This window comes from Penicillium canescens (genome assembly GCF_028828765.1).
Source record: "Penicillium canescens strain IBT 15451 chromosome Unknown utg000006l_segment0_segment0, whole genome shotgun sequence".
Lineage (NCBI taxonomy): Eukaryota > Fungi > Ascomycota > Eurotiomycetes > Eurotiales > Aspergillaceae > Penicillium > Penicillium canescens.
In genome coordinates this window covers 1590391-1615343 of record NW_026703968.1, presented here as the reverse complement: position 1 = coordinate 1615343, position 24953 = coordinate 1590391, and the positions used below count along the sequence as shown (strand labels likewise).

At 50.4% G+C, this 24953-nt stretch overlaps 10 protein-coding genes across 10 annotated transcripts; 5 read left to right on the top strand and 5 right to left on the bottom strand.

The window, feature by feature from the left end:
• Window positions 1–315: 315 nt before the first annotated feature.
• Window positions 316–1322, bottom strand: N7446_009574 (U2-type spliceosomal complex subunit CWC24; the record flags this gene model as incomplete). Its single annotated transcript, XM_058518319.1, is given in 2 exon segments — window positions 316–860; window positions 878–1322. The coding sequence occupies 2 exon segments, from the start codon at window positions 1320–1322 to the stop codon at window positions 316–318; spliced, it is 990 nt and encodes a 329-aa protein (XP_058369107.1).
• Window positions 1323–2166: 844 nt separating this feature from the next.
• N7446_009573 (putative nuclear migration protein (ApsA)) lies at window positions 2167–7794 on the top strand (the record flags this gene model as incomplete). The annotated part of the gene is made up of 2 exons (XM_058518318.1): window positions 2167–2640; window positions 2719–7794. 2 exons carry the CDS (start codon window positions 2167–2169, stop codon window positions 7792–7794), a joined length of 5550 nt encoding a protein of 1849 aa, XP_058369106.1.
• Window positions 7795–8714: 920 nt separating this feature from the next.
• On the top strand, window positions 8715–9904 carry N7446_009572 (class I SAM-dependent methyltransferase; the record flags this gene model as incomplete). The annotated part of the gene is made up of 3 exons (XM_058518317.1): window positions 8715–8799; window positions 8941–9057; window positions 9192–9904. 3 exons carry the CDS (start codon window positions 8715–8717, stop codon window positions 9902–9904), a joined length of 915 nt encoding a protein of 304 aa, XP_058369105.1.
• Window positions 9905–10033: 129 nt separating this feature from the next.
• Window positions 10034–12047, bottom strand: N7446_009571 (DNA helicase ZGRF1-like domain-containing protein; the record flags this gene model as incomplete). Its single annotated transcript, XM_058518316.1, has 2 exons — window positions 10034–10391; window positions 10444–12047. 2 exons carry the CDS (start codon window positions 12045–12047, stop codon window positions 10034–10036), a joined length of 1962 nt encoding a protein of 653 aa, XP_058369104.1.
• Window positions 12048–12259: 212 nt separating this feature from the next.
• Window positions 12260–14605, top strand: N7446_009570 (BAR and SH3 domain-containing protein). Its single transcript, XM_058518315.1, has 4 exons — window positions 12260–12882; window positions 12944–13261; window positions 13319–13435; window positions 13491–14605. The coding sequence occupies exons 1-4, from the start codon at window positions 12769–12771 to the stop codon at window positions 14382–14384; spliced, it is 1443 nt and encodes a 480-aa protein (XP_058369103.1). The 5' UTR covers window positions 12260–12768; the 3' UTR covers window positions 14385–14605.
• Window positions 14606–14767: 162 nt separating this feature from the next.
• N7446_009569 (uncharacterized protein) lies at window positions 14768–15112 on the bottom strand (the record flags this gene model as incomplete). The annotated part of the gene is made up of 2 exons (XM_058518314.1): window positions 14768–14958; window positions 15091–15112. 2 exons carry the CDS (start codon window positions 15110–15112, stop codon window positions 14768–14770), a joined length of 213 nt encoding a protein of 70 aa, XP_058369102.1.
• Window positions 15113–15221: 109 nt separating this feature from the next.
• On the bottom strand, window positions 15222–17828 carry N7446_009568 (uncharacterized protein; the record flags this gene model as incomplete). The annotated part of the gene is made up of 1 exon (XM_058518313.1): window positions 15222–17828. The coding sequence occupies one exon, from the start codon at window positions 17826–17828 to the stop codon at window positions 15222–15224; it is 2607 nt and encodes an 868-aa protein (XP_058369101.1).
• A 416-nt stretch (window positions 17829–18244) lies between these two features.
• N7446_009567 (uncharacterized protein) lies at window positions 18245–18829 on the top strand (the record flags this gene model as incomplete). Its single annotated transcript, XM_058518312.1, has 1 exon — window positions 18245–18829. One exon carries the CDS (start codon window positions 18245–18247, stop codon window positions 18827–18829), a length of 585 nt encoding a protein of 194 aa, XP_058369100.1.
• Window positions 18830–18936: 107 nt separating this feature from the next.
• Window positions 18937–19539, top strand: N7446_009566 (uncharacterized protein; the record flags this gene model as incomplete). The annotated part of the gene is made up of 1 exon (XM_058518311.1): window positions 18937–19539. One exon carries the CDS (start codon window positions 18937–18939, stop codon window positions 19537–19539), a length of 603 nt encoding a protein of 200 aa, XP_058369099.1.
• A 3468-nt stretch (window positions 19540–23007) lies between these two features.
• N7446_009565 (uncharacterized protein) lies at window positions 23008–23564 on the bottom strand. The gene is made up of 2 exons (XM_058518310.1): window positions 23360–23564; window positions 23008–23286 (listed from the first exon to the last, which is right to left on the bottom strand). Exons 1-2 carry the CDS (start codon window positions 23435–23437, stop codon window positions 23164–23166), a joined length of 201 nt encoding a protein of 66 aa, XP_058369098.1. The 5' UTR covers window positions 23438–23564; the 3' UTR covers window positions 23008–23163.
• Between the last annotated feature and the right edge of the window lie 1389 nt (window positions 23565–24953).

Below are 24953 nucleotides of genomic sequence, written 5' to 3'. Positions count from 1 at the left end.
GACTTTCCATGCTATGGGACTTGGGCGTCACCTACAGGTATATATCTGTCAGACTGGGCTACTACAGCACATGGATCAATGCCAAGCCCAGACATATTTATACATTTATTGACTCTCATCTTCAGTGCCTCTGCTACGACAGCGAAAGATGAAGCAAAATTGGCAAAGGTTGGCCGAATCTAGTGTTTCATGCTATACATGTACCTAGACACCACGCCTCGACATAGAACTCAAATGGTTACAGTCAGATACTTGATTTGCAGTCCAGCTGCTGTTCATGTTCATTATTGTTACAACTATGGATGTCTTTTCCGCCTATTCACTATCGTCCTCCCCCTCTTCTTCGTCGCTAACTTCCTCTCCATTCGCAAGCGCCTCTTCGCGTAATTTGCGCGCACGTTCTCGCTTCTTTTCCAGCAAGGTGCTGAGCTTCTTTGCAACGTTGAAGACACCGCCGGTCCCCGCACCGCAGGCTGCACACGTGGGGTTCTTCCTGTATCGCTGCAGAGCACACGATTCACAGAAATAGTGGCCACACTTAGTGATGATAGGCTCTTTATAGGGCTTTCGGCAGATGATGCAGGCAAATGGAATGTTCTCCAACATCTCATCCTCGTCCTCCTCATCATCCTCGGCTGCTTTCCCTGCACCGTTTCGTTGCGATACCACTCGTCCGTCTAGCTTCTTGCCCTTGGTGTTGACCTCCCAGTCGCGATCCAGCTCCCATCCTGCCTTGTAATCCTCACGCATGTGGAGGTACTTGCAAGAATCTCCGTAGCCACAGAATCCAGTCTGTTTCCAATCCTTACACACATCGGGGGCAAAGTCGGTGACGGTGATTGTCCGGACATTGGTTGGCGCTTTAACAGGACCAAACTTTGTCGGTGCGTCTGGATTTTTTGGATGAAGTTTTGGTAGTTGGCTGCGCCTTTGTAGGTGCCGTCAGGCTCTGAGGTCGAGGCACCCGCAGAGGCTTGTCCCGGTCGTACTCTAGTAGTGCCGAGTAGGTTCTTCGCATTGAGGTCTTCGTCGTACCAGTCAGAATGCTTGGTTGCGTCGTTGCTCGAGGTCAATGGGAGGGGAGCAGCGGTGGTAGGCTCGTCATCAGGCTTCCTCGTCATATTTGTTGTAGATGATGCTGTCACAGCTGCATTCTTGCGCCGCCTCTTAATCCGCTTGCCCTCATCATCATCGGACGAGGTGAAGTCGGAGTCAGAAGCTGGAGGTGGCGTTGCGGGCTTCTTGCGGAAGTTGGCTTTGCCCTTGGAGCGCTTCTTAAAGGCGACCTGGGGCACAGTATCTGCAACTGTTTCTTCGGTCATTATGTGTGTCTGCAAGCAAAAAGAAGTGATTAGAAAGAAAAGAAGGTCTCCAGTTGTCGCAACAGCGAGATATCGAAGGCGGTGGAAGCGATGAGTAAGCAAACGTGGCAAACATGACAAACATCAACGTCTCACTCTGGGACGCGTTGGACGAAGAGAAACACAAACGGAAGTATAATCTTATTTATTGTTTATTGTAAACACTTAAGACTCTTATACATCTAACATCCCTCGACATTGTACTGTAGCCGATCGTAGTTTCTGGGGTAGCCCACTTCATCTCAAATCTCAAACACCGGTGCCATTTGGCAATAACACCACGTTCGCTCACTCATCTCTTCTCTTTTCTTCCCCGCCTGAGCCAAACTCGACCTGTCTTATCAACTGCCTCTCCTTTTTTCCTTTTTCATTTTGTTACTGATTCGCTCTATCCTTTCCTTTGTTTTCTTTATTTAAAAGCCGATCAGTTTGCGGCGCCATCTGCAGATCCGACCACTTTGTTATGGTTGGTTGACACCTACGCGCGTGTGTCTGGCCAAGGTTCAGGTACCGGATCTCACTGATTATTCGCCCAAAACTCCTCGGTGTTTATTGTTTAACTCATTCGACTTTCCCCTCCTTTCCTTCTTCTACACCTCCCGACGGCGTGCCTTACACCCGTCGCATCGGCGCGTGGTAATCTGAAACATCTGGTCGCTGGTCGGCTGGGCAATACAACATCTCCGACAAGTTTTCAGCAGGTGTTCGGATGATGCCCTCCGTCTAAATCTGAAATAACAAAGATTGACGCGCGACCTCCTTGCCTCTCGTCGGCAACTGCATCCTCGTTAACGAGAGGTGTCAGATGCCGTTTGAGGCGCCCGAATTTCGGATCATGACAGCACCCAACCCTGAAGACACCACCTCCTTTGTATCCATGGAAGACCCCTTCGTTTCGAATGGCGGACGGCCAGCCCCACGCGACGCCCACCGATATTCGTCATTCGATACGCAGCTGTTTAGCCTCAATGCATCTTCGCCAGCCCAGGCCAAACGAGCCCTTGAGGCTCATCTGGCGGAGACGGAACGTCGATTAGAGGAAGCCTCGAAATTGGGAACAGCCCTAATCGATCAGCAGCAGCAGCTATCGGAGCAGCTGAAGGAGGTCGAGCAACAGCAGGATGAGGGAGAGATGGGCCCGGAATTGCGACGCAAACTCGCCGACCTGGAGAAGGAGTATAATGAGATCGGTCGTGAGTCGGCGCGGGCATTTTTGGCGCCCAAACGCCTTGCAGGGGGAGAGGAGGCTCAGCTCGGAACGCCGTCTTTTGATCAAAAGGTACAACCTTGGTTGCATGCTTGCACTTGTTTCAGCTCCTTCGGCTACTCGGCCAGGCTAACATTGAGTTTTGGATAGTCACCTCTAAGCCCGGCTTTGTTCGCCAGTCAAGCCACGAACTCCCCTAGCAAAGTCAGCGTTCCATCCCGGAAGCAGCGCAATCAACAGTCAAATCGTGTCCACGATATCGAATTTGCGACTGAGATCTCCACCTCTCTTTTGGCTCAAGTCCGCCAGCTACAAGCTCTTCTTGCAGAACGGGAAGAGACGCTCAAGTCTGTTAATCTGGAAAAGTCGCGACTTGAGTTGGAGGCCGAGGGATATGGGCAACGAATCCGGGCACTTGATGACAGTGAGCAGCGCTACAAGGATGAAAACTGGGCACTGGAGACACAAGCACACGAGTTGATGGCGGCTGCTAGAGAAGCTGCGGAGCGTGAAAGTCGACTCAATACCGCACTGACCGCGTCAGCTTCCGAAAAGAACGCCATTGAACGGGAATTGGAGGAGCTACGGCAAGCCAACTCGAGGTTACTTGAGGATCAGAGCTTGATGCAGAAGGCAAACGATGCAGAAATCCATCTTCTGCGCCGGAATTTGAATTCTGGCGAGCTGGAGAAGTCTGCCTTGCACAAAAAGCTCGCAGAATTGACATCTCAGAATCAAGAGCTTGCTAAGGCTGTTGCCATGCGTTTACGGCAGCACGAAACTCAGGGCAGCCGGGATATTGCTTATAATGATGATGGCGATGAGCCGGAGCAAATCACACCTGAAAGTTCCCCGCCACCTTCCCCCAACAAGTTCACTCCTCGACATGGCCACTTGGAGTCCGAAACCTTGAAGAGCTCGCTTGGTCACGCTCACCGCATGATCCAGAATCTTAAGAGTACCATTCACCGTGAGAAGACTGAGAAGATCGAGCTCAAACGCATGCTGCAGGATGCCCGGGATGAGGTTGAGACACGTCGCCGTGAGACTACTGCGCCAAACGGATCAAGCAAGCGACAGAAGACTAAGACAGATTCATCTCGAAAGCCTCCTCGTCCAGACCTTCTGGGTGCGGGCCGCAAAGAGAAGTCCTTTGTTGAACTTCATGATACCGATTGGGAAGATAACGCCGGTCAGATCAGTCCTACTCACAAGCCTGCCATGACCAGATCGATGGGTCGCCCTGGCACAGTGTCTCCCGATGAGCCCAGTGACATTTATCAGACAGCCACTGAAGCTGAAGACGGATTTGAGACGGCAAATGAGCGAGCAACAGCAACCGAAAGTGAAGCATTCCAGACCGGCGTGGAAAGCATGGCGGATGACAGCAGTGACTCGGCAGATCTTACTGAGACTGAGAACAATGTCCAAACAACTCCACGCAGCCGAGGTCCCTCCCTGATGATGTCCAAGACTCGTGATCGCGATTCTTATCACAGCACGGCTTCTGCCTCTACTGATGACGAGGATTATGATTCAGGATTCCCCTCTCCAAGCCAAAGACATATCTCCCGGCCTCGGGTCAAGTCTAAGCGAAGCATGTCAAGACGCATTCGCCCATCCGGGGAGGCGCCATTCGCCTCGACTAGTCGGCCCTCAAGCTCTCGTGAATCACCGGCACCTACCTTTGAGCAAGCACCAGTATCTCAAGAGGGCCAGAGCCTCTTTGCTGAACTAGCAGAGCTCGAAGGTGGCGGTGAAGATGAGCAAACTTCTCAGGCTTCTACGCCGCGCATGGAGGCTACACCAGGCTCGCGCAGACCTTCGGACGCCATGTTGGACGCGTCACCTAAGCCTATTATGGTTGACTCTGGGGTGATGACCGAGCCTTGGGAGCATACGCTTCCCATCAGTGCCAATTTTGCTACTGAAGCTGCTCTTCCAAGCACACCGACCCAGCCAACAGCAGACACAGGAATCGCCGAGGAAGCACAGGCAACGCCAAGACTGGTCAGCGCAGGAACACAGTGGACACCGCACAAGCCCTCGCCTGAGGATGGCGATCATTTGGCTAATGTTCCTACGCCGCCAAAGATGCTCTGGGATGAACGCTCGGTTCAAGAGGCAAATGCCCAACCTGAGTTGCCAGAAATGGGCATTGCAGACATCTCTTCCGAACACACCACGCCTCAGGCTCCTAAGCATCCTGAGCTAAGTGTCTCCTATATCAACGGCGGCATCACCGCTCCTGTGAAGCATGAGTTCCCCGCACCGGTGATTCCGGAACTGACCGTATCTTCGGTCTCATCACAGACTACCAGTCCCATTCTGCCCAAGCTTCACGTGCCAGAACCAATTATCAAACACGTCGATGTCATTAGATACGTTGAACGCGAGCCAGAGGTGCCCGAGCTGTCCTTCTCCTCTATCACCACTCAGACCACGGCACCTGTTCAAGCAACTCTTGCTTTACCAGAACCCGTCATTCAATACGTGGATGTAATTAAACACGTCGAGCGTGAGCGCGAGCTGCCCGAGTTGAGTTTCTCGTCTATCACCACACAATCTACATCGCCCGTTAAGGCAACCCCTGCAGAGCCGGAACGTGTGATCGAATACGTCGACGTTATAAAGCATGTTGAGCGTGATCCTGAGGTGCCTGAATTGACATTCTCCTCTATCACCACTCAATCTACATCACCCGTCAAGGCAACCCCTGCAGAGCCGGAACGTGTGATCGAATACGTCGACGTTATAAAGCATGTTGAGCGTGATCCTGAGGTGCCTGAATTGACATTCTCCTCTATCACCACTCAATCTACATCACCCGTCAAGGCAACCCCTGCAGAGCCGGAACGTGTGATCGAATACGTCGACGTTATCAAGCATGTGGAGCGTGTGCCTGAATTGCCTGAGCTGACGTTCTCGTCTATCACTGCACAATCTACATTGCCCGTTAAGGCAACCCTTGCTGAGCCGGAACGTGTGATTGAATATGTTGATGTTATCAAGCACGTTGAGCGTGAGCCTGAGTTGCCTAAGCTGGCGTTCTCGTCTATCACCACTCAAGCTACATCCCCCGTCAAGGCCACCCCTGCTAAGCCGGAGCGTGTTATTGAATACGTCGACATTATAAAGCATGTGGAGCGTGAGCCTGAAATACCTCAGTTGACCTTCTCCTCCATTACTGCTCAAACAACGGAACCTGTCCGAGCAACTGTTTCTCAACCGGAACCTGTCATTAAATACGTTGATGTTATCAAGCACGTTGAGCGTGAGCGTGAAGTTCCCGACTTGACTTTCTCCTCAATCACCGCTCAGTTCACCGCGCCTATCAAGGCTAGTGTTCCTGAACCAATTCTCCCTAGTTTGACAATCTCTTCCCTTGATCCGACATACACCGAGCCGGCCATTCCAAAGCCTCGAGCTATGCCTGAGCCGCCGGCGTTGTCTTTCTCCTCTGTGCGCTCCGTGGAAACTCAGCCTGTGCAGTCTGCATCACCTGTTATTCCCATGGTGGCACGCCTGTCTACCCAAACTGAGCCAACAGAAGACTCAAAGGCCGCAGTGCTTATTCATGAGGACCACCCTACTGAGACTACTCGCAGCCGTGCCAACACCAACAATAGTCACCAACTTGCTGGTGCCGGGCTGGCTTTGAACGATATCTCAGGCAATGCTCTCGCTCGCTCCACCAGAAGACAGTCTAGTTTTGTCACCATGGACCATGGCGCGCAAACAATTCTGTCTTCGAAGCAAATCGACCAGATCCTCATGGAACGTGGCTCTACACGCCCGCATACTTCAGGCAGTCAACTCACAGGGCAATCAAAGGAGTCTGCTGTCGTCGGCGCAGCCGCTGCAGTACCTTTTGTAACACCCAAGCCTCAGTCTCGGCCTCATCTTTCGCAGATTCAATCTGCCAAGTCGACACCCAGTTACCATCGGCCTCACAGCGCTACAAGCCAGACATCTGGTCTCAGTGCTCACCCACCCCTGCCTCACGATCACCGGGAGGCGATTATGGCCGCCGAGAAGAAGTCTGTCGATGCGGCGCCACCATCCCCCACCAGTGTCATGGGTCCTCCTTTGGCACCCGCCTCTGCCTATCGCATGAACACCCAGCGACCGCTTACGCCGAACGAACAGGCTACGCGCTCTGGCTCTGCGAGAACCGTTTCCTCTCAGCCCAGAATGAGGAGAGGCAGTCAAAGTCAGATGTCACGACGATCCTCGGTTTCGTCCTTCGCGTCCGAGATTGAGGAGCGTTTCAACATGAACCCTCATGCCGGTCCTATGCCTCAGGGCTATGGACCTAACACTGACCCTCGCATGATCCAGGCCATCACTCAGACCATGATTGGCGAATTCCTTTGGAAGTACACTCGCAAGACCGGTTCGGCAGACATGTCTTCAACGAGGCACCGAAGATACTTCTGGGTCCACCCCTATACCCGTACATTGTACTGGAGTGCGCACGACCCGCAAACCGCTGGAAAGAGCGAACTTCGTACCAAGAGTGTGCCTATTGAGGCAGTGCGGGTGGTTGCTGATGATAACCCGTACCCACCGGGTCTTCACTGCAGGAGCTTGGAGGTTGTCAGCCCTGGCCGACGGGTTCGGTTCACGGCTACGACCAGCCAGAGACACGAGACTTGGTTCAATGCATTGTCCTATCTTCTTTTGAGGGAGACCAACGACAACTGTGAAGACCACAACAGCGTGACCCTCGATGATATCGACGAGTTCAATCCTAATTTCCGATCTAGCTCTCGACAGGGAACAAGGATGTCGTTTTCCTCTTACAACAGTCGCAACGTTCGCAATGCACCCAAGCAACAACGAGCGGCATCTGCTATGTCCATGCGGTCTGGCGGAGGTCGTGCATCCCCGGCGCTAAGTACACCCGGACCAAACTCGTTGCAAGTTCCCGATGAAGCCCACCAACGCTCTTCATCACGGCTGAGCACGATCTCCAGCTCAATTCGGGGGTCAATTGCCAGTCTGAAGGGACGGCACGGTGCCCAGTCTCCTAGCATGCTTGATGAAAGCATCCGCGGCCAAGACAGCGTCGATGACCTGAGGCATGCCCATGAGACACAAGACTTGGACCGACTCGAAAATGTCCGTGCCTGCTGTGATGGCAAGCACGACGTGGGTTCTCTTTCGCGTACTAGTCGGTATAGCCCGAGAGTCGATCGCATCCACTCCCCCCACCCTCACTGAACATCGATCGCCTCATGAGATTGGGATTTGTTCGTAGGGTTTGTGGGCAGGTCCTCAACCCAGACAACTTGAGTCACTTATAAAGATAATGACCACGAGTTCTCTTTCTTCTGTCTCTCGACCACAACCACGCTTTTTAATACTTCCTTCAACTCGACCTTTTCATGCATATGCGCGTGGAATTTCTCGCACTCAAACGCCGAGACCTCTATTTTGACTCTTTTGACTTCGGCAATGATTACGGATCGTTGCTCTAGAATGCTTTTCTGGACAGCCTCACCTACACCTTTCCTTCCTTCGCCTACAATCATTCTTTCCTTAGTCTCTACAGATCTCAACTCTCCCACTCTCTCTGTCCTTCATTCATTCGAGTTGGCGTCCTGCTGGATCGTTTCTCTCAAGTCTGATCTGCTTTCTTCCTATATTCTCTTTTTATGTCAATAATTCCTCTGGCCACTACATGCCATGATTCTGTCCGCTCTTTCAACTGTGTGACCATCTTCTTTTTAGGTATTTGTGCAAACCCTGTGCAACAGAACAAGCTACTTGATTTTAGTCTATGTTCAATATGTTGATCTATACCTTTCCTCGGTATACGCCAGACACTGTAGGATTCTTGCGTGCTGCTCCCTGTTTTAGTTATTTAGACAGAACTTGTAATCAAATATGTCTATACCTTGTTTCACTTATTTCAAGTCAACGTTAAGTTATCATTTTATGGGACATTGTACCATTCGCAACGGTGATTAATTAGTGCGCTGTACATCAATTGGTTGTCACGCATTTCAGACGCCGAAGTCCCCACCACGTCACGGGGTCCGTCCGCCGGCCCTAACTTATTCCTACTTTATCTCTATATTACTTTCTCTCTTTTGGATAATTTTTGATTCTATACGAAATTGAACATTATCACTACCGTCATGTCGTCTGAGGCACCACCACCTTTTACCGAGCGAATGCTTGGCATGCTGGAGCCAGCAAAGCTCATGACTTGGGCCATGTCCCGTAAGTACAGACGCCGAACAGACGCCGAAGATATCAATGTCGAGATTGCATATTCGATATTGAGGTCTTTCTTGCAAATATCTTTCTCTTTAGCTGATATTGTGTCATCCTTGTGAACATGCACTAATAGTAATACTACAGACTACTTCCGAATCTGCGCTGAAGCCGTCTTCAAGAATGGCCAGATCCTCGCACCAATCACCCAGACTCGCAGACTCCGTGACGAAGCATTCGGCAATTTCTGGGTCGAATTCAGCTGTAAGTCCCAGAAAAAAAAGCCCCATTTCTAGGGGGGAAAAAAAGCAAGAAAGAGACCAACACAAGATCACTCTTTCATCAACACCCACTACCATATCAAAAGTACAAATTCCCTAACAAACCAACCAACCCAGCCCAACCCCAACGCCTAACGAGCCCAGACCCAACAACAAACCAACCGCTGCAACCAGTGGGCAGCTCAGCCCTAATCCCATCACTCCTAAAAACAGCCAGCGGCACCGTCCTAGACGTAGGCCCAGGAACAGGGACCCAAATGCCGCTCTTAACATCCCCCTCCATAACATCACTTTACGGCGCTGAGCCCTGCACAGGCCTCCACGCCGAGCTGCGCGCCCGCGCAATCGCCGAAGGCATCTCTGAGAAATACCACATCCTCCCCTGCGGCGCAGCAGCCGCAGAGCTAATCCCCGCGCTTAAGGCGACGGGGACTGGCGTGGTGGATAAGTATGAGGATGATGCCAGCGCGGGTGTTTTCGATACGATATTGTGTGTTCGTGTCCTTTGTTCGGTGCCGCAGATGGAGCGGACGATTGGGGAGTTGTATGGGCTTTTGAAGCCTGGTGGGCGGTTTCTTGTTACCGAGCATGTTGTTAATCCGTGGTGGAGGGCTAAGGGGTCTCTTGTAGGGAGGGTTGCGCAGGGTTTTTATCAGTTCTTTGGGTGGAGTTGGTTTATTGGGGATTGTTGTTTGACTCGTGATATCGAGGGGGCTTTGTCGAGGGCTGCTGAGGTTGATGGGGGTTGGGAGAGTTTTGAGTTGGAGAGGTCTTTTGAGTGGTCTGCTATGCCTTATATTTCCGGGACTTTGGTTAAGAAGGGTCTTTAGGATTATAGTTCTTGTTGCGCCATATGGTATAGCTTCTTTGTCAATGTCACTGGGGTATCATTTTTTCTATCATATATGTTATATCTATGTGCGAGGGTATGCAGGATAATTCTTGGTATCATGGGTTCATCAAGTAGGTTTTGGGCGTCCAGCGGGCCAGAAATCAAACAGATCCAAAGCTTCAGAGGTCCACGGTCCTTGTTCTTTGGGTTCGTTTTCCTGGTCCGCTGCATTCGACAAGCTTCTCATGAAGTTTGATGGGGCTTGGTGGCCATGTCGTGAAATCAATGCAGTTGGATCCGAAAATGATTTGCGCAAAGGCGAATCAAGAGACCTTTTTCTCGTAAGATTTCGAATTGCCGAAGGCGGTTTGAAGCCCGAACCATCTAGCATCTCGTCGAATATAAATTGTGTTGACTCTGACGGCATGAAGTCTTCATTTGAAGTCCCGGGATTTTCAGTAGGGGAAACGACTGGTCTTGTAAACCTAAGTAGACATTAGTTTTGCAATCCTGGCTGCTGGATGGGTACACACTAACTGCGGCTCTTGGGAAATTGTGGCAGTCTCACGTGGGTTTGTATCGGGGGGTGTCCTTGTTGGTGGAGACGAGGATTTTTGTAAGATATCACCTGGCAGCAGTGCGCTGTACATCAGCTTCCTGCGTGGCTTTGCAGCTGCCATCCGTAGAGAGGTCGTGGGTTTGTCTGACGGTATTGCCTTGGATGGGCGCGAGGGAGGTGGCATATCATTGGAAGCTGTGTCACTGGTGGGCTTCCCAAGTTCTGTATTCTTATTGGTTTCGTGGACTGATGCATTCGGTACGGGACGAGTGGTAAGAGGCTTTGGCGCTGGAAAAGGTGGCCTCGAAGCTGTCGGAGGACCCGGCCTTGGTGGCTGCATGGGGTTCGACACATCTTTCGATCTATCTCTGACCCCAGTAACAGGCTCATCCATTGTCATTCTTCCCTGGGGTAGAGGGGATTGGCTTTCTATCGACCTTTCTGGAATGTAAGGTCTTGAGAATTCCGTCGGATTGGGTCTCTGGGGCTGCGGCAGGTCTTGAGGCTCATTGTTCACAAGTGTGGCAGATTGCATAGCTTTGGGTGATGTAAGAAGTGGCACCTTTGGTATTGGTCGACTACTGCCCGTTTCAGGTGCAGCAGGTACTGGATTTCTTGTGACAACAGGGCCGGGTCTCTGGAACTGCATAGGCCGCGGCGGATCTTGAGGTCTATTGTTCACGGGTGCGGCAGGTTGTACAGCCTTGGGTGCAATACGAGGTGGCGCCATTGGTTTTGGTCGGTTGTTCATCATTTCAGGTGCAGCGGCTACAGTGCTTCTTGTGGTAGAAGGAAGATTGGGTCTCTGGGGCAGAGTTGGCTTTGGCGCAACTGTTGTCCGTGTAGCTTCACGAACTGTCGGGTATGCATCGGTCACTGGGTAACCTCCAGAACTGAGAGGCTCTTTTTCTGCTCGGGTATTCGTATCCTGTCTCCAAGAAGCTCTGGGGTTCGGCTCCGTCAAATCAATGACCTGACTGTGAACGCGCGAGCTTCTCTCGGGGTGTGTAGGCACCGCCGTGGTTGTCTTCTGACGTTTCGCCGGTCTTGTGGGTTCTGGTGTCTTCTGCGTCTTCGGTGGGGGATTCCTTTGCTCGTATGGAGAAACGAGGTGTCCGATCGGGGTCTTCTTTATATTCAACAGATCGTTTAGCGAACGGAAAGACTGGGAGCCGGAGGAACGGGTAGGCGCCGAAGAGCGGGGAGCTTGGGACATTGGATCTTTTGTCTGTGGTGAACCCTGGCTGGACTTTCGTTTCTCGTAAAGGTTGGTGATATCGGTTTCACTCGTCCCCGTGCACTCGGTAACTTGTATCAGAACACCCTTATCCAGCTCGAGTTCGTCGCCATCTTGGACCTCGTCATTGGATCGCCAGTGATGGTCACCAATGAAGTTTCCATTGTCGTCGTAGACCATTATGCGCTTGTTAAACTTGTGGTACCGTAGATAGCCATCTTGCCATCGTTTTGACTTGCGCCGCAGATCGTGGGTGTAGAGGCAGTGGAATTTGACGACCGACGCGGTGACCTGGGGCGAAGTTGCGGTCGCACTTCGCGCAGTCGAGGATGGCGTTGACATCATGTCTGCCTATGCAACTCATGACAGTGAGATGTAAGTACTTGAAGGTTAGTCCAGTCAGCCCTGGAGGTCCCAGGATACGATAAGCCGGATAAGGGAAAAGGTAAACGCGGTAGGCCTCAGGCACGAAACTATACTTCTACATCTACCACGTACTCACTCTTAATTTCTCTACTCATTGCTCTGGTCGTGGGTCGAACTTATTTGATGGTCTCCTGCTTCTATGCTTCGTCGAGTCATGAAATACATTGGGGCCAATGGCATCGCCCCCACCCTATGTATACCCCTGTCAATGACTCCCAATACAAGCATCCAGCCCCCACGCGGAATCAAGTGAGTCAATTTGAACAGTACACAGGTTCGTGGACCAATGCGACACAGTTGGCTTTGAGTGGAGTAAGGGTCCACTGGGCTGAGTGGGATACTCGAAGTATATGATAAGTTACAATTGATCGACACTACGAAAGATGGAGGGGAGGGGAAAGAGAGCCGCATGAGAGGCTGAAACACATTGGGGCCAAGCCATGTGTCATGGCAGCCCCCTCCCTTTTTCCGATTTTTGATTCTGTCAACCTTCACTCTGGCTTCGGTTTCTGGGGTTGTTTTGTCAGGTCACTGGGTCAGATTCACCGTGTACTTCGTCTGTGGTCAACTATTACTCCAACCTCTCCCCGCTTCCAACCCGCTTCCCCACTCATTACTTGGAAGCTCCCCATCGCCCAGAATGCAGAACATGCAGAGGCGCTTTGGGCGCATGACAACCAAGCAATCAGCAGATGATAGCCAGATTGCTGTGCTGTTGAAGGACTTCGACGATGCTGATATGCTCCTGGGCAAGGTAGGCATCCATATTTCCTAGGACGCGCGTTCGCATACTTTAACACTCACTGCTTTCTCAGATCGTGGATTCTACCAAAGCCTGGCGTGATGCTTGGATTTCCATCGCAACATACCAGAGTCGAATGATCGATGAGTTCGACGGCTTCTACGGTCCTATCATCGGCTCCTCAGAAACCCCGTCCAACCACAACCCAGTGGAAACAGACCCAGTCAAGCTAGCTCGGACAAACCGACTACGCAAGGAATATGATGAATTGCGGACTGATCTGGTGGAAGAGCTCAATGCTGTCGAGGATCGCATGACGCGGCCAGCTGCACATGCCAAGGAATCCTTGCTGCCTATGAAGAAGACAATCAAGAAGCGCAATGACAAAAAGGTAAGTGATAAGCCTGTGTTTGATTGGACTGTGGATGCTAACATCTCATTTCAACAGTCTGACTTCGAACGCTCCCAAGGCCGCGTTGATGGCCTCTTGAAGAAGCCCAAGCGCTCCGATCGCGACAATGTGAACCTGGCCAAAGCTGAGACGGAGCTTGCCAATGCGAAAGTGGTACGCAGATGAAAGCCGAGCACCAAGAGAATACCAGACACTAACCGCCCTCCAGGTGTACCAAGCTGCCGATGATGACCTCCGCCAGCGCCTCCCAACCCTAGTCTCCCTGGTCTTCTCTCTGACCCCATACATCCTGGAAGCCCAAGTCGAGATCCAAAACCGCATGCTAGCACACTACTACACAGTGCTACACACCTACTGCGAAGAAGAGGGATTCCCATCCCCACCCCCACCAATGGAACAAATCGTCCAGGACTGGGAATACGCCTACAACCCCATCCAGTCCCACATCGAAAGCTTCGGCTGCCTGCAACAAGGCAAAGCCCTACGCAAAGCCTCAGTCGACCAACAAAACAGCAAACGACCCTCGATAGGCGGCCGCAAAGCAAGCACCGCCTCCTCGATCTCCAACCTCTCAGTCCGCAGCCGATCAACGGCCCCAGCTCCAAACCTAGGCCCGAACTCTTGCGTCCAGGAGGACTCGCCCTCGCCACCCCTGTCGACTACCACTCATCACAACATAACAGTCTCCAGCTCCGGTGCGACAACTCCTCTTTCCACGGGCGGAGACTCCTTCATGCCTACCCCACCAGCGTCCATGCCAGCCGTGAAGCCCATGCCGCAAGGCGTGATGCAATTCGCACCCGCTGGTCCGAACATAGATTACTTCCAGTCTTCGGCATCAGCCTCGCCGAGGGGCGGTACACCCTTGGATACTGCCACTGCAATCGCTGCAAAGAAGAAGCGTCCTCCACCGCCGCCGCCGAAACGTGCTGCAACGTTTGTAACGGCGTTGTATGATTTCGGTGGGCAGGGCGGTGATGATTTGGTTTTCCGGGAGGGTGATCAGATTCGTATCATTCAGAGGTCTGATAGTACGGATGATTGGTGGGAGGGTGAGTTGAGGGGGCAGAAGGGGTTTTTCCCTGCGAATTATGTGGAGTGATTCGGACAATATATCTTGGGTGATTGGGAGCGAAGATGCAAAATGGTGGGATCGAATCTGGGTTTTCCTTTTTACTGTGGTGCGCGAATACCTACATACCTATATATCCGAATACGCAATTAATGGGATTTGTTGTTTTCTTATTTGAATACACGTATACTTTGTATGGATGTGTTGTTGCTTTCGATGTTTGTGTTCTAAACCCATACGGCTGGTCATCAAATATACATCATGATCAAATATGTTTTAAAAAGTGACCACACCTGTAAAATCATTGAAGATTAAGAACAGAAAACACTCTACGATCACCACACATTATAGAATGGTGTTGTCGGTAACAGTGCTAAGATAGATTGGCGATGGGGGGCTGTTGGCACAGATAACTAATGCATTTTGGATGTTGTGAGCCGTAGAGTCATAATATCAAAGATGGCCAAATATTCCATCAACCATCCAAGTGGTCGAGCAGTAACTCGGTCATCCAATCTTCCTTGGTCTAGTGGTGATGATTTCCGCTTGTCATTAAAACCGATAAGCGCGGGAGACCGGGGTTCGATTCCCCGAGGGAGAGTTTCTTTTTTTGCTTGTAGTTATTTGCCCCTACCGTTCTGCCTGACTATAGAGGATGAGTAAATCAGTTTTATTTATTATTGATCGCGAGGAAAGCTGTAACGTGTAATGATATCTAAATTCATGCTGCATATACCTATCTCAAGTAAAAGGTCCATAGAGTAAAAGACTGCAGCATACAGGACAGGGAAGAATACAACAAATGAAACACAAACAAGAAAGCTTCTGAAAGTTAATCAGATACTACGCGATTCGACTGATCCATGTTCAAATAAAAGCCTCGGTTGCTGTCTTGTTATCAGAAGTTTCAGACATCTGTTGGCGTCGACTCTCCAAAAACATGTCCACCATGCGCTTGCTTGAGATGGCAGAGTGAATGTCCTGGAGATGATAGTTTTCCATCACGTCATTGAACTCATGTTGATGTCTCATATTCTCGTTATTACCACGGGCGTCTCGTTGGTTGCGCATGGATCGGAACTGGCCAGGCTTACCATCCTGCGAAATTGGTGGACGTCTGGCGGAATACCGTCGGTGTTGCTCTTGCGTCCAAGTCCGCTTAGCTCCCATCTTATTTGGCGTTGGGGAATCTGGGGGCTGCATGTTACTGGATCTGATCCGGATTGGCGACAGCATCTCGTCTTCAGCAATCTGGCTAGACCTGGGCGAAGCGTTTTCGTTAAACATAGCGACTGGACCCGTGGCTGGGGTGCTCGAGTGATCCTGTGCCACGACCCCTGAATCAAACTTCTGTGATGCCAAAATGGTCCTCATGTTGGAGGCCTGACCGAAAGGACGGGAAAAATTGCCTTGTGATGGGACTCTGATTCCAACAGAAGATTTGTGCTCCGCATAACCCTGGCTGGTTGGAGTGTTAATACAGTTTGTTGAGACCGGACCAGGGATGGGAACTTGTTGAGCTATTCTGGTCAGGTATTCGTCATCATCTTGGAATTGCGCATCTTCCCTGACATGTTCTCTTGTGGGGCTTGCCTGCTCAATCCTGTCAATCTGGGAGCTCATCCATTGGTGCCAATCAGCACTGGGTTTGACATGAGTCCTGGAAGATGCGATGCGGGCAGAGCGCTTCGGTGAGCTGTAAGTACTTCGCTGAGGAGCGAAGATTGTTGCTGTTCCAGGTTCATCGTCCACGCATAGCGCGTGCGTGTCAACTGAATCGGTATTGTCAGCATTTGTCGGGGTATTGCCACTGGTGGACCGGGAATAAACACTTGGAGACACCGCGTCTCTTTTCGAACGCCCGAACCGGGCGATGATGATGCTGCCGTCTTCATCCTCGGATCCCTCACTCGCGGCGTACATTGGACGCGCGGATTTTCCTGGGACTTGTTGACTTGTCCCATAAACAGACATGCCCCGGGAAATCTGCATGGAAGCAAAAGATTGGTTCAGATGTGGGTGGCACCTCTGCGGGCTTGACTGATCACCACCGCGTGCTGTTGCAAATGACTTGGGTGAGGCTGAGGATCCTTCACTTGGGACATGGCGGATACTGCGCCTACCGCGCTGAGAGTACACCGAATTGGTCCGTTTTGGAATAACAGAATGTTGTGGCACAGACCCGAAAACAATTCCTTCATTCGGGTTGGGTAGGGCATTTCGGCCCATTTGTTCTATCAAAGCAGAGTACAGGTCATGGCTGTCCACAACCCCCCTTGGACGGGGATTTGATCTCACATCCAAAGAAATTTGATTCTCAGGATCTCCCGTGTCGCTTGCAAACATCCTTGGTTCCAGGTCGCCATCTTCTCTGATAAAGGAGAGCGATTGGCGGTGGCCAGGTCGCCTGGTAGTAACAGTGTCTGCTATGCTAGAGTCCGCCCAGCTGGTAACTCGGGACTTGCCGGTGTAAAGGCTATCACAGCTAGGAGTATAGGACATATCCGGGGAAGGACTGGGGCCAGCATAGCGCTCTGTGTCTTTTCTTTCGCGACGAGAACAATCCTGTGATATTCTTTCGATGGGGCTTGTGTTGAAGGGCTCGCCGTACTTGATATCGCCCTGCAAGGCGGATTGCTCTGGCATCCTGGAAAAGCCAAACACCCGTCTGAACCCATTTTTGATGGAACTTGATATAGTTCGAGACCTTCCACGAGGATCTCCAGTGTTTTGACCAGTACCACCCTCACTTGTGGCACGAAATGTCTTTCGGAACGGCCTGTGCTCCCTCTTGCGCCTGAGCAAGAAGGAAGACCGGCGAGTCTGGATCCCCACGTCCTCGGATTCCAAATTGAATTGACTTCGAGCCAGCTGAAGAGATTCATCATGGTTCTTGGCGTCCTGGTCAGCTTGTGATTGACCACTTCCGTGTAGGAATGACATTGTCCGTCTCATTGTTCGTGGCAGGTGAAAACCAGGGCTCCGTTCAGGATCAGAGGGGTCACCACAGGGCAGTGCCGGCACTCCATACGGGGTCTGTGAAGTTCGCTGTCTGGTTGAGAACATTGACTTGGCCTTGCGTAGCCGACGATATGAAGAGGGAACAGAGCTGTTACGCCCATCGAGACCTTTGAACTCTGTGATCGGTGGAAGGACAGCAGAACCATCCGCACGCGAAACTCGGCCGGCTCCGCCAGTTCTTTCTGTAGATTGGCGTGGGGTTGTGAATGCTGGGAAACTTCCCTGGGTCCCATCATCTGTAAACGGAAGGCTTGATCCGGGGCGTCGTCGAGGAACGGCAATGTTTGCTGGACCACCCAGACGGTCGTATGAGGTCTTTGGTTCTTGCGACGATCTATCACTTCCACGCATTGCCCGTGATGCTGCGGCAGTTGCTTGAAGCATGGCGACATCGGGGTTCACGATCTCGGGGCCTGGCGCTCGCCGTGTTTTGCGGATTGAGCGGGTCGACATGGACCTTCGCAGTCGATTCCGTGTAATGGATGAGGAAAACATGTTTCAAAAGTCTGCAGAGTATATATCCTGATGTGGCGGATGTGAAGAGAAGAATGCGATGAGTGGAAGCCAGGAATATGGCAGGCAAAAGCAACTATGGAAGGAGCCATCGTAAATGGCAGGGCCTGCAACTTCATCCTCAGTTTACACTTTACAGTTCAAAGTTCATCATAGATGTTCAGAGCTTCATCTGGTTGCATTGCAAAGCTAAGCGCCCACCCTAAGCGCTGAGTCACGCCAAGGCAGCACCTTGACGCATTCTGACTCAAGTTGAGGCTGTGAATATACGAGTCGACTCATCTACAGTTATTATATTTCATTACTGTAGACTGAATCTCGGATCCCAGGATATTCGACTGCAGATGAGTCTCATAATGGCGGAACCCCGAGCAACTACGAAATCAAATCACGTTAACTTGAACGGGCGAACCCTAGAAGGAGGTGGCCAGCTGGTCCGCATTGCCCTAGCACTGTCAACCTTGACCAGTCAGCCAGTCAACATCGATCATATTCGCGGAAATCGCCAGGGGAAGAAGGGGTTAAAAGGATCCCATGTCGCAGCCGTCAAGTTGCTGGGCGAGATCAGTGACAGCAAAGTGTCGGGCAATGAGATCGGCTCCGAGTTCTTGAACTTTTTCCCACAACACCCGAAATCAAACAACGGACCTTTGGTGGATCTATCGCAAGTTGAGGTGCAGACAGAATACGATATTCGCCTCCCGACAGCTGGTGCTATCTTTCTTGTGTTCCAGGCTCTCTATCCATACCTACTTCACGTAGGATCAAAGGCAGCTGCTCCATTCATCACAGTCAGCATCACGGGTGGAACAAATGCATCTTTCTCTCCATCATACGACTATGCCACACAGGTCCTTGTACCAAATTTCGCTAAACTTGGACTCCCCCTCTTTTCATTCTCCTTCACAAGCGTGGCTGGTCATCAGGACCAGTTGACCTAGGCTCAATACAATTTCTCATCCATCCACTTGAACATCAAGGTACTCCAGATGAAGCGCAGAGAACAGGTTCACAATCCGCAATCTCTGGTTTTCCACGGATCAATCTCATGGACCACAAGCGTGGGGGAATTACGAAAATTGATATTACGGTACTGGCACCAGATTCACCACCTATCAATGCGGGTGCACTGGGGGAGGGCGGAAGTACTGCCCGTCAGTATATCGAGCAAGTCACCCAAAAGACCCTGCGTCGTGCACTGAGGGAGTTGAACCCGTCTACATTTGCTAAGCCCTCGACTTCGAAATCCGAAGATGACATTGCTAGAGATGTTGCTGATGGCATACCAATTCCGATTGAGATTCACACCTCGGAAGCTACAAGCCACCGCAGTCATGTATATCTCCTCCTTGTGGCCCATACCTCCTCGGGCTTCAGGATAGGGCATGATGCTCTGGGCAGTTTACCAAAAGATCCGTTCGACCAAGGGAGAAAACCAAAGCACAAAGGGAATCAAAAACCACGATCAGATTCTCGTTCTCGACATGGGTCAGATGCTTATGGGATTAAGAGCCTGGTTGGCCGATGTGTGGACGGGTTCATTGAAGAGATCTCGAACGAGAGACCAAATACAGATGACACAGGCCCCCTGGAAGTGAACCATGTCTCGATCGACACATGCGAGATCAAGTTGTCATTTTTGAGGAATTAGGGAAGGCATGCCATCCCGACGTTGAGGGAGCCAACGAAGCCCTAGAAGACAAGCGAGACTGGACCCTGCATACGAAGACAGCAGAGTGGGTATGCCGGCAGATGCTAGGAAATGGGTGAATGTCTACATGCCTACCTGAAAAGCGCATCGACCTAGGCTTCAATAGCAAATCTGGATTGTGAGAATACTCCAAAATCACCCAAAACAAGCCCCATTCTTAGTACTCTTCTATAGACCGACCTAGCCATAAGCCCAAACCACCAACCTTGGTAGAAACATCAAACAACACAGATCAGATCACCAAGCACTTACCACTTAGCCCCTCTACATATCCGTAACCAGCATCTACATTACATTTATGGTAGAAATGACATACGCACAAAAAAAAAACACCCAACCTCCAAAAACCCCCGGTCAAGTGCCGCGTAACACCCAACGCCCAACCCAAAACCCGAGATTACAGGATCTCCGCCACGATCCAAGCAGGGCAAAAAAAGCGATCCAAACTACCGGACACACCGGAATTAAAGTGAAAGCCGTTTCGCGCTTCCACCCGACCCGCGCACCAGGAACAGGAACGCGTTCCAGACTCGGGGGGTTCGGAAGCTCGGATATTCGGAAAGTAACCAGTGAGCCTTGAGCGCGTTGGATCTGTTCGGCAATCTGCAATTTGAATGCAATTTGTTTGACACTTGTGTCAGATCTAGGTTTGCAACGTCAATATCCTGGCACGGGTTTTCTGGGCTCTTATAGGAGCGTGGGTTAGATTGGGTTGTTCCTGTTCGTATTTTGTTGTAAATAGATTGTACTTATTAAGCGGGTGTCTGCCCAGCTGTAAGATGTTGAGATTTGGTCCACTATGGATATAGAGTACGGATCTCACAGATAGATGTGATGTTTTCATGTACATGTACCATGGTGTGTGTTTCCAATCCATGGTAGTTTGTTCGGTTCGGTTTTGGGGTTGACAGGGATTGCCCACTTACCTGCAGTAACTACTGCACGACACGCTATCACATGTACATACGCGCCACGGCATGTAATTCGATGGATAGGAGACAATATAACGAGGCAGCAATTTAGGGAGATTAATGAAGTCAATTTCGGAATTTCCGCTCTCTCCTAGTCCATGCTAATGGTAGAATACCACTCTCCTGTCAATTGTAAGAAGAATACGAGATGATCCATAGAATAGGGGAACCAAACACCCAGCCACAGCGAGTTCTTCAAACCCTTCTAGAAGAGAAAACGGGAGAGACATCCCGTAGTGGAGGCGTGGCAAAATCCCCACAGTTTCTACCCTGAAACAACGGACGATCGATGCTGTGGCTGACACAAAGCAGGCAAGAAATACCGAAAAAGCAGATAGAAAAGGGGGAAAGTTAGTGTCCTTTTTTGGGTTTGATTTTATTTTATTCTTTCGTATGCAGCAACAGCACAGAAGCCCGGAAGAATCAGCTAGAAGACACACTAGACACTAGACAGCCTAGCTCTCTCCACCAGGCTTGTTTTACATCTCAGAAATCTGTCAGTCGAACAGTGGAATGTCTCTAACGGAATCCACTTTTACTTAGTTTTTTCCCCTGCTTTTGGGCAATTGAGCATTGGGCTCTGACTTTCTCGATAATTGCGCATTCAGGCAGCCACTTTCGGTGGATTCCTTCTTTTCCCTCTCCCGTTATTGTGTCTACCTGACAATAATCAGCACAATAGTTTCAAATGTGGACATGCCAATGGCAGGTGGGTACGAAGTACAGTATGTGTTTGTGAAACAAGCGATCGACAACAATTGTCTCTCTTTTTCCCCTCTCCCTGGTAACCCCCTTTTTTTCCCTGAGCACGTTTGTCCTCGGATACCGGCGCTCTAACAGGTGTGACAAAACAATCACTCTACTCTGCCCAGGTGGGCTATTCAGCGCCCCGGTGTGGGCTCATTAATTCTCCGAACACGAAGGGGTCTGGATTTTCGATTCCCGGCCACATGACCCGGTAGATCCTGCACCGTGCAGATATTATGCCATCCCCCGAGAGACTATACAGCCGTAATCGGGTTTCCGTATTCCGTATAGCTGTATTAGTACTGGGCAGTGTAAGTGTAAGTCTGTCTGTTAGACTAAGGCCAAGGCCAAGGATAAGACACCAAATCCAGGCACCCAAGAACAATAGCTAGAAAAGGAAGGAGCGGCCAAAAAGATCGACAGAGAGTGGCACCAAGCACGAAGCCTCCCATAGACACATACTCCAGATCTAGATTGCCCTTGAATCCTTTTGCCTAAGCCGATGTGACATGACCAACCACGAACCAGTCAAAGGGCCAGTTCAGCTCAAGCCGCGGGGAACCGGGGACCAGAGACCAGGGGACAACACAGACACAGATCCACAGTTTGGGCAGGAACTAGGATCTAGCATCTAAAACAAGCGCAGACGGTGTCCTGGGATAGACGTGACAGAAAATAGACTGAGGCTAGATCGAGGCTGATGCTTGGTAGATGAAACAGTTCAAGATGGGAATGGGAATGGGAATGGCGGGGCATGCACGAGCTGTGTTTCTAAGTATGGAGAGGTTGTTTCATGCGGCTGAAGTGTATACAAATAGAAATAGTAGTCAGACTCGAAACAGATTGGCCTTGGGCCATTGGGGGCCAAAAGGCTCACAGCCCCAGTTGCTTTGGGGCTGGGAGAGAAAGTAAACTTTCACAACGGTTTTAGATCTGCAGGACTGAGCCTCACTCGTTTAGCCTGGACTTTTAGTGTAAACTGGTAAGGAATGCATGACATCAATGGTAAAAAGGACAATCAAATAAAAAATATCAGATGGTAATAAGGTATCTAGCACTAGGAGCATGAGCGCAATAAAAAAGAAGACAGGGGGTATGGGCGTCACAAAGAAAAAGAACAAGAAATACAAAGAGAAAGAGAAAGGCAAAAATAGGACATAACCAAAGAAAAACCCAAGAAGAACATCAGCGCACAAGCAAACGTATGCGCGGGGAAATAGACAATAAAAGTAAGGAGAAGGGGTAAACCACGTTCTGTAGGTAGTTGGAGAGCCCCCAATCCATCAGCGCCACTGCCCACCAGTGGCAGGTCCATGTTTCCGTTGGTATCCATGCAAAATGCGTTCTATATATATCCTCCATGCAACAAAGGCAGAGAGCCGAGCCGGTCTTTGTTCCCCCAAGAAAACAACCCAAATGAGCGAAAAATGAAAATGTTGACAGATCGTTCATGCATGCCGGGTTTCCCAGGGAGAGATGAGAAAATCGCAAAGGACCCTTCCACACCGACCCGGCGGATATGGAAGAGTCAAGCGAGATAAAGAGATGAGGATCAGAGTGGGGGAGGGGGTGCAAATGAGAAAATTATGGCAAAAGTAGATGGCCACCGTCGTTAGATATGACAAAGAAACTCCCGGCGATGCATATGAGAGATGTGGAGAGGGAGGGGAAGAGAGAGAGGTAGAGGTATAGAGAGAGAGGCAAAAAAGACACAGAGAAGTAGAGAAGTAGCGAGCAAAGGAAAACAGCTGGAGATCATGCGTTAGGTCCCAGCCAGCAGGACGGAATCACGATCGTAACCTAGCAGCTGTGGTTTTCCAGACCGTCCCGGAGTGCGCGCTTCTCATTACAGCTGGAGCTCGGGCGCCTTGCTTGAGGACTCGCCAAAGAGCTCTGAAGGCAGCATGCGCTTGTACTCGCGCGGCTGGGCAAATGGAGAAGCTGACGCTGGGCGGCGCAAGTTGAGGGACTGGATGATCTTAGCTATATATTCTAGAGAGAATAGAGAGAATAGAATAGAGGTTTTGACTAAGTCAACATACCACACAGTCAGAGCACTTTGTTCCTTGTCTGTTGACACGGCCTCGGCATCCGCGGGGGTAGTTGGCGCATGAGTACATGGTGATGGTGTAGTGAAGTAGTGTGGTATGGTGTGTAGTAGTATAGTAGTGTAGAAGTAATATGATCAGAGAGACAAAGGGATCTCAACGAAAAGGCGTTAGACCGATGACGTCGGGAATAGAAGGGGGATGGAGAGAGCAAGAGTTAAAGAGGTCAAGGCGGAGGAAGAGACGGGGTTTATATCAGAGGCTCAAAAAGATGGCTTAGACCTGTAGAAATTTTAGGGTTCCATTATTTCTTTTTTATTTTATTTTCTTTAATCTCTCTCTGACGCTTTACCTTTTCTTACAGATCTCCCCTTCCCGGAGATGGTTTGATCGGCTCTTAAATCCAGACTAAAACGAAATATTCTGTAACTTATTTTCTTCTATCTCTAAAGTATCTCCTTACTGTGTATCTCCTATTGCATGCGAAACTCACTCGTTAAGCTTATACGAACTCTAGCCCGTAATTTTAGAGCAGTTTCGAGTTAAGGCCTCGGGCCTCTTGTTCTGGAAACATCCCCACAACTCAGGGGATATTCCTCGATTGTCCCCATCAGGCCTGTTTGCATGGAACATTCTGATCTTCTCCTGATCAGCCCTGTCACCGTATGTACATGTAGGTAATCGGTAATCGGTAACTTAACAATCTAGGGGGAATGTTCAGGCCCTTGTAGGGGATACAACCCCCTATTACTATCTCACTCTATTCGCCAATTCCAATGAAACTTACCAACAATCCAATTCAACCCTTTGACGCGGCCATTCCAGATTTGCTCTGGATTTCTCCCTTTCATCCTAGATCCTAGTATCCCTGTGGAGGCTTGTGGATCCAGGCCTGTTTTCTTTTTTCTTTTTTATTTTTATTTTTTTTTCCCACTTCCTTTTTTCCTTTTCCCATCCCGCTCCGGCAAATGCCATGGAATGATTAGATCTAGAAGCTTGACTATTGACACTTCTAATGAAACGCTTGCTTGGCAAATAAGCGTCGTACTGCGTTCCGGTGAGAGGTCGACGTGGCCGATGTTTAAGCTGCGTCACTTGAATGGCTCATGTGGTCCTGGGTGTGACGGCACTTTGAGATGCCATTTTGCTGGTCTCCACTGCAGGAACATGTTCCAGAAGTTTTGTACTTGACTACACCGTTTCTACTGCTGCCCAGACATCTGCCTACACCGTACATGTAGGTGGTCTCAGCCATTGGAGTCATTGCCCGAAGCGATAATCGGAGGTGTACAAGCCGGTGACCTCATCCAGCGCCATCTTACCTGCATTCTGCATCCAGACCGTTTCGGATCGGCTCGGTTCATGTGACCCTCTGGGCTTGCCAAACCAAGACTTATCATTGGGTTGTCCCAGCAGCCGATAGCCGGTCTACACCTGGGCAGTTATCTGATGAATCGTCACAGGGCCCGGGTAATCCTGGAACCTTGGGTGCTGACGATGCAACATTACAAATACCAGAAGAAGTAAAGTACCGATTCAGGCGAACAGCATTGCATGATACTCTTCCGAAAACACCCAAACAAAGATT

What these genes read in the sequence shown, in the direction of transcription:
- N7446_009570 (XM_058518315.1), top strand. Translation starts at nt 12,769, where the DNA reads ATGCAGAACATGCAGAGGCGCTTTGGGCGCATGACAACCAAGCAATCA. An exon ending in CTGATATGCTCCTGGGCAAG is followed by an intron (nt 12,883 to 12,943) that starts GTAGGCATCCAT and finishes CTGCTTTCTCAG; the next exon opens with ATCGTGGATTCTACCAAAGC. An exon ending in AGCTTGCCAATGCGAAAGTG is followed by an intron (nt 13,436 to 13,490) that starts GTACGCAGATGA and finishes ACCGCCCTCCAG; the next exon opens with GTGTACCAAGCTGCCGATGA.
- N7446_009565 (XM_058518310.1), bottom strand. Translation starts at nt 23,437, where the DNA reads ATGTACTCATGCGCCAACTACCCCCGCGGATGCCGAGGCCGTGTCAAC. An exon ending in CAAAGTGCTCTGACTGTGTG is followed by an intron (nt 23,287 to 23,359) that starts GTATGTTGACTT and finishes AAGATCATCCAG; the next exon opens with TCCCTCAACTTGCGCCGCCC.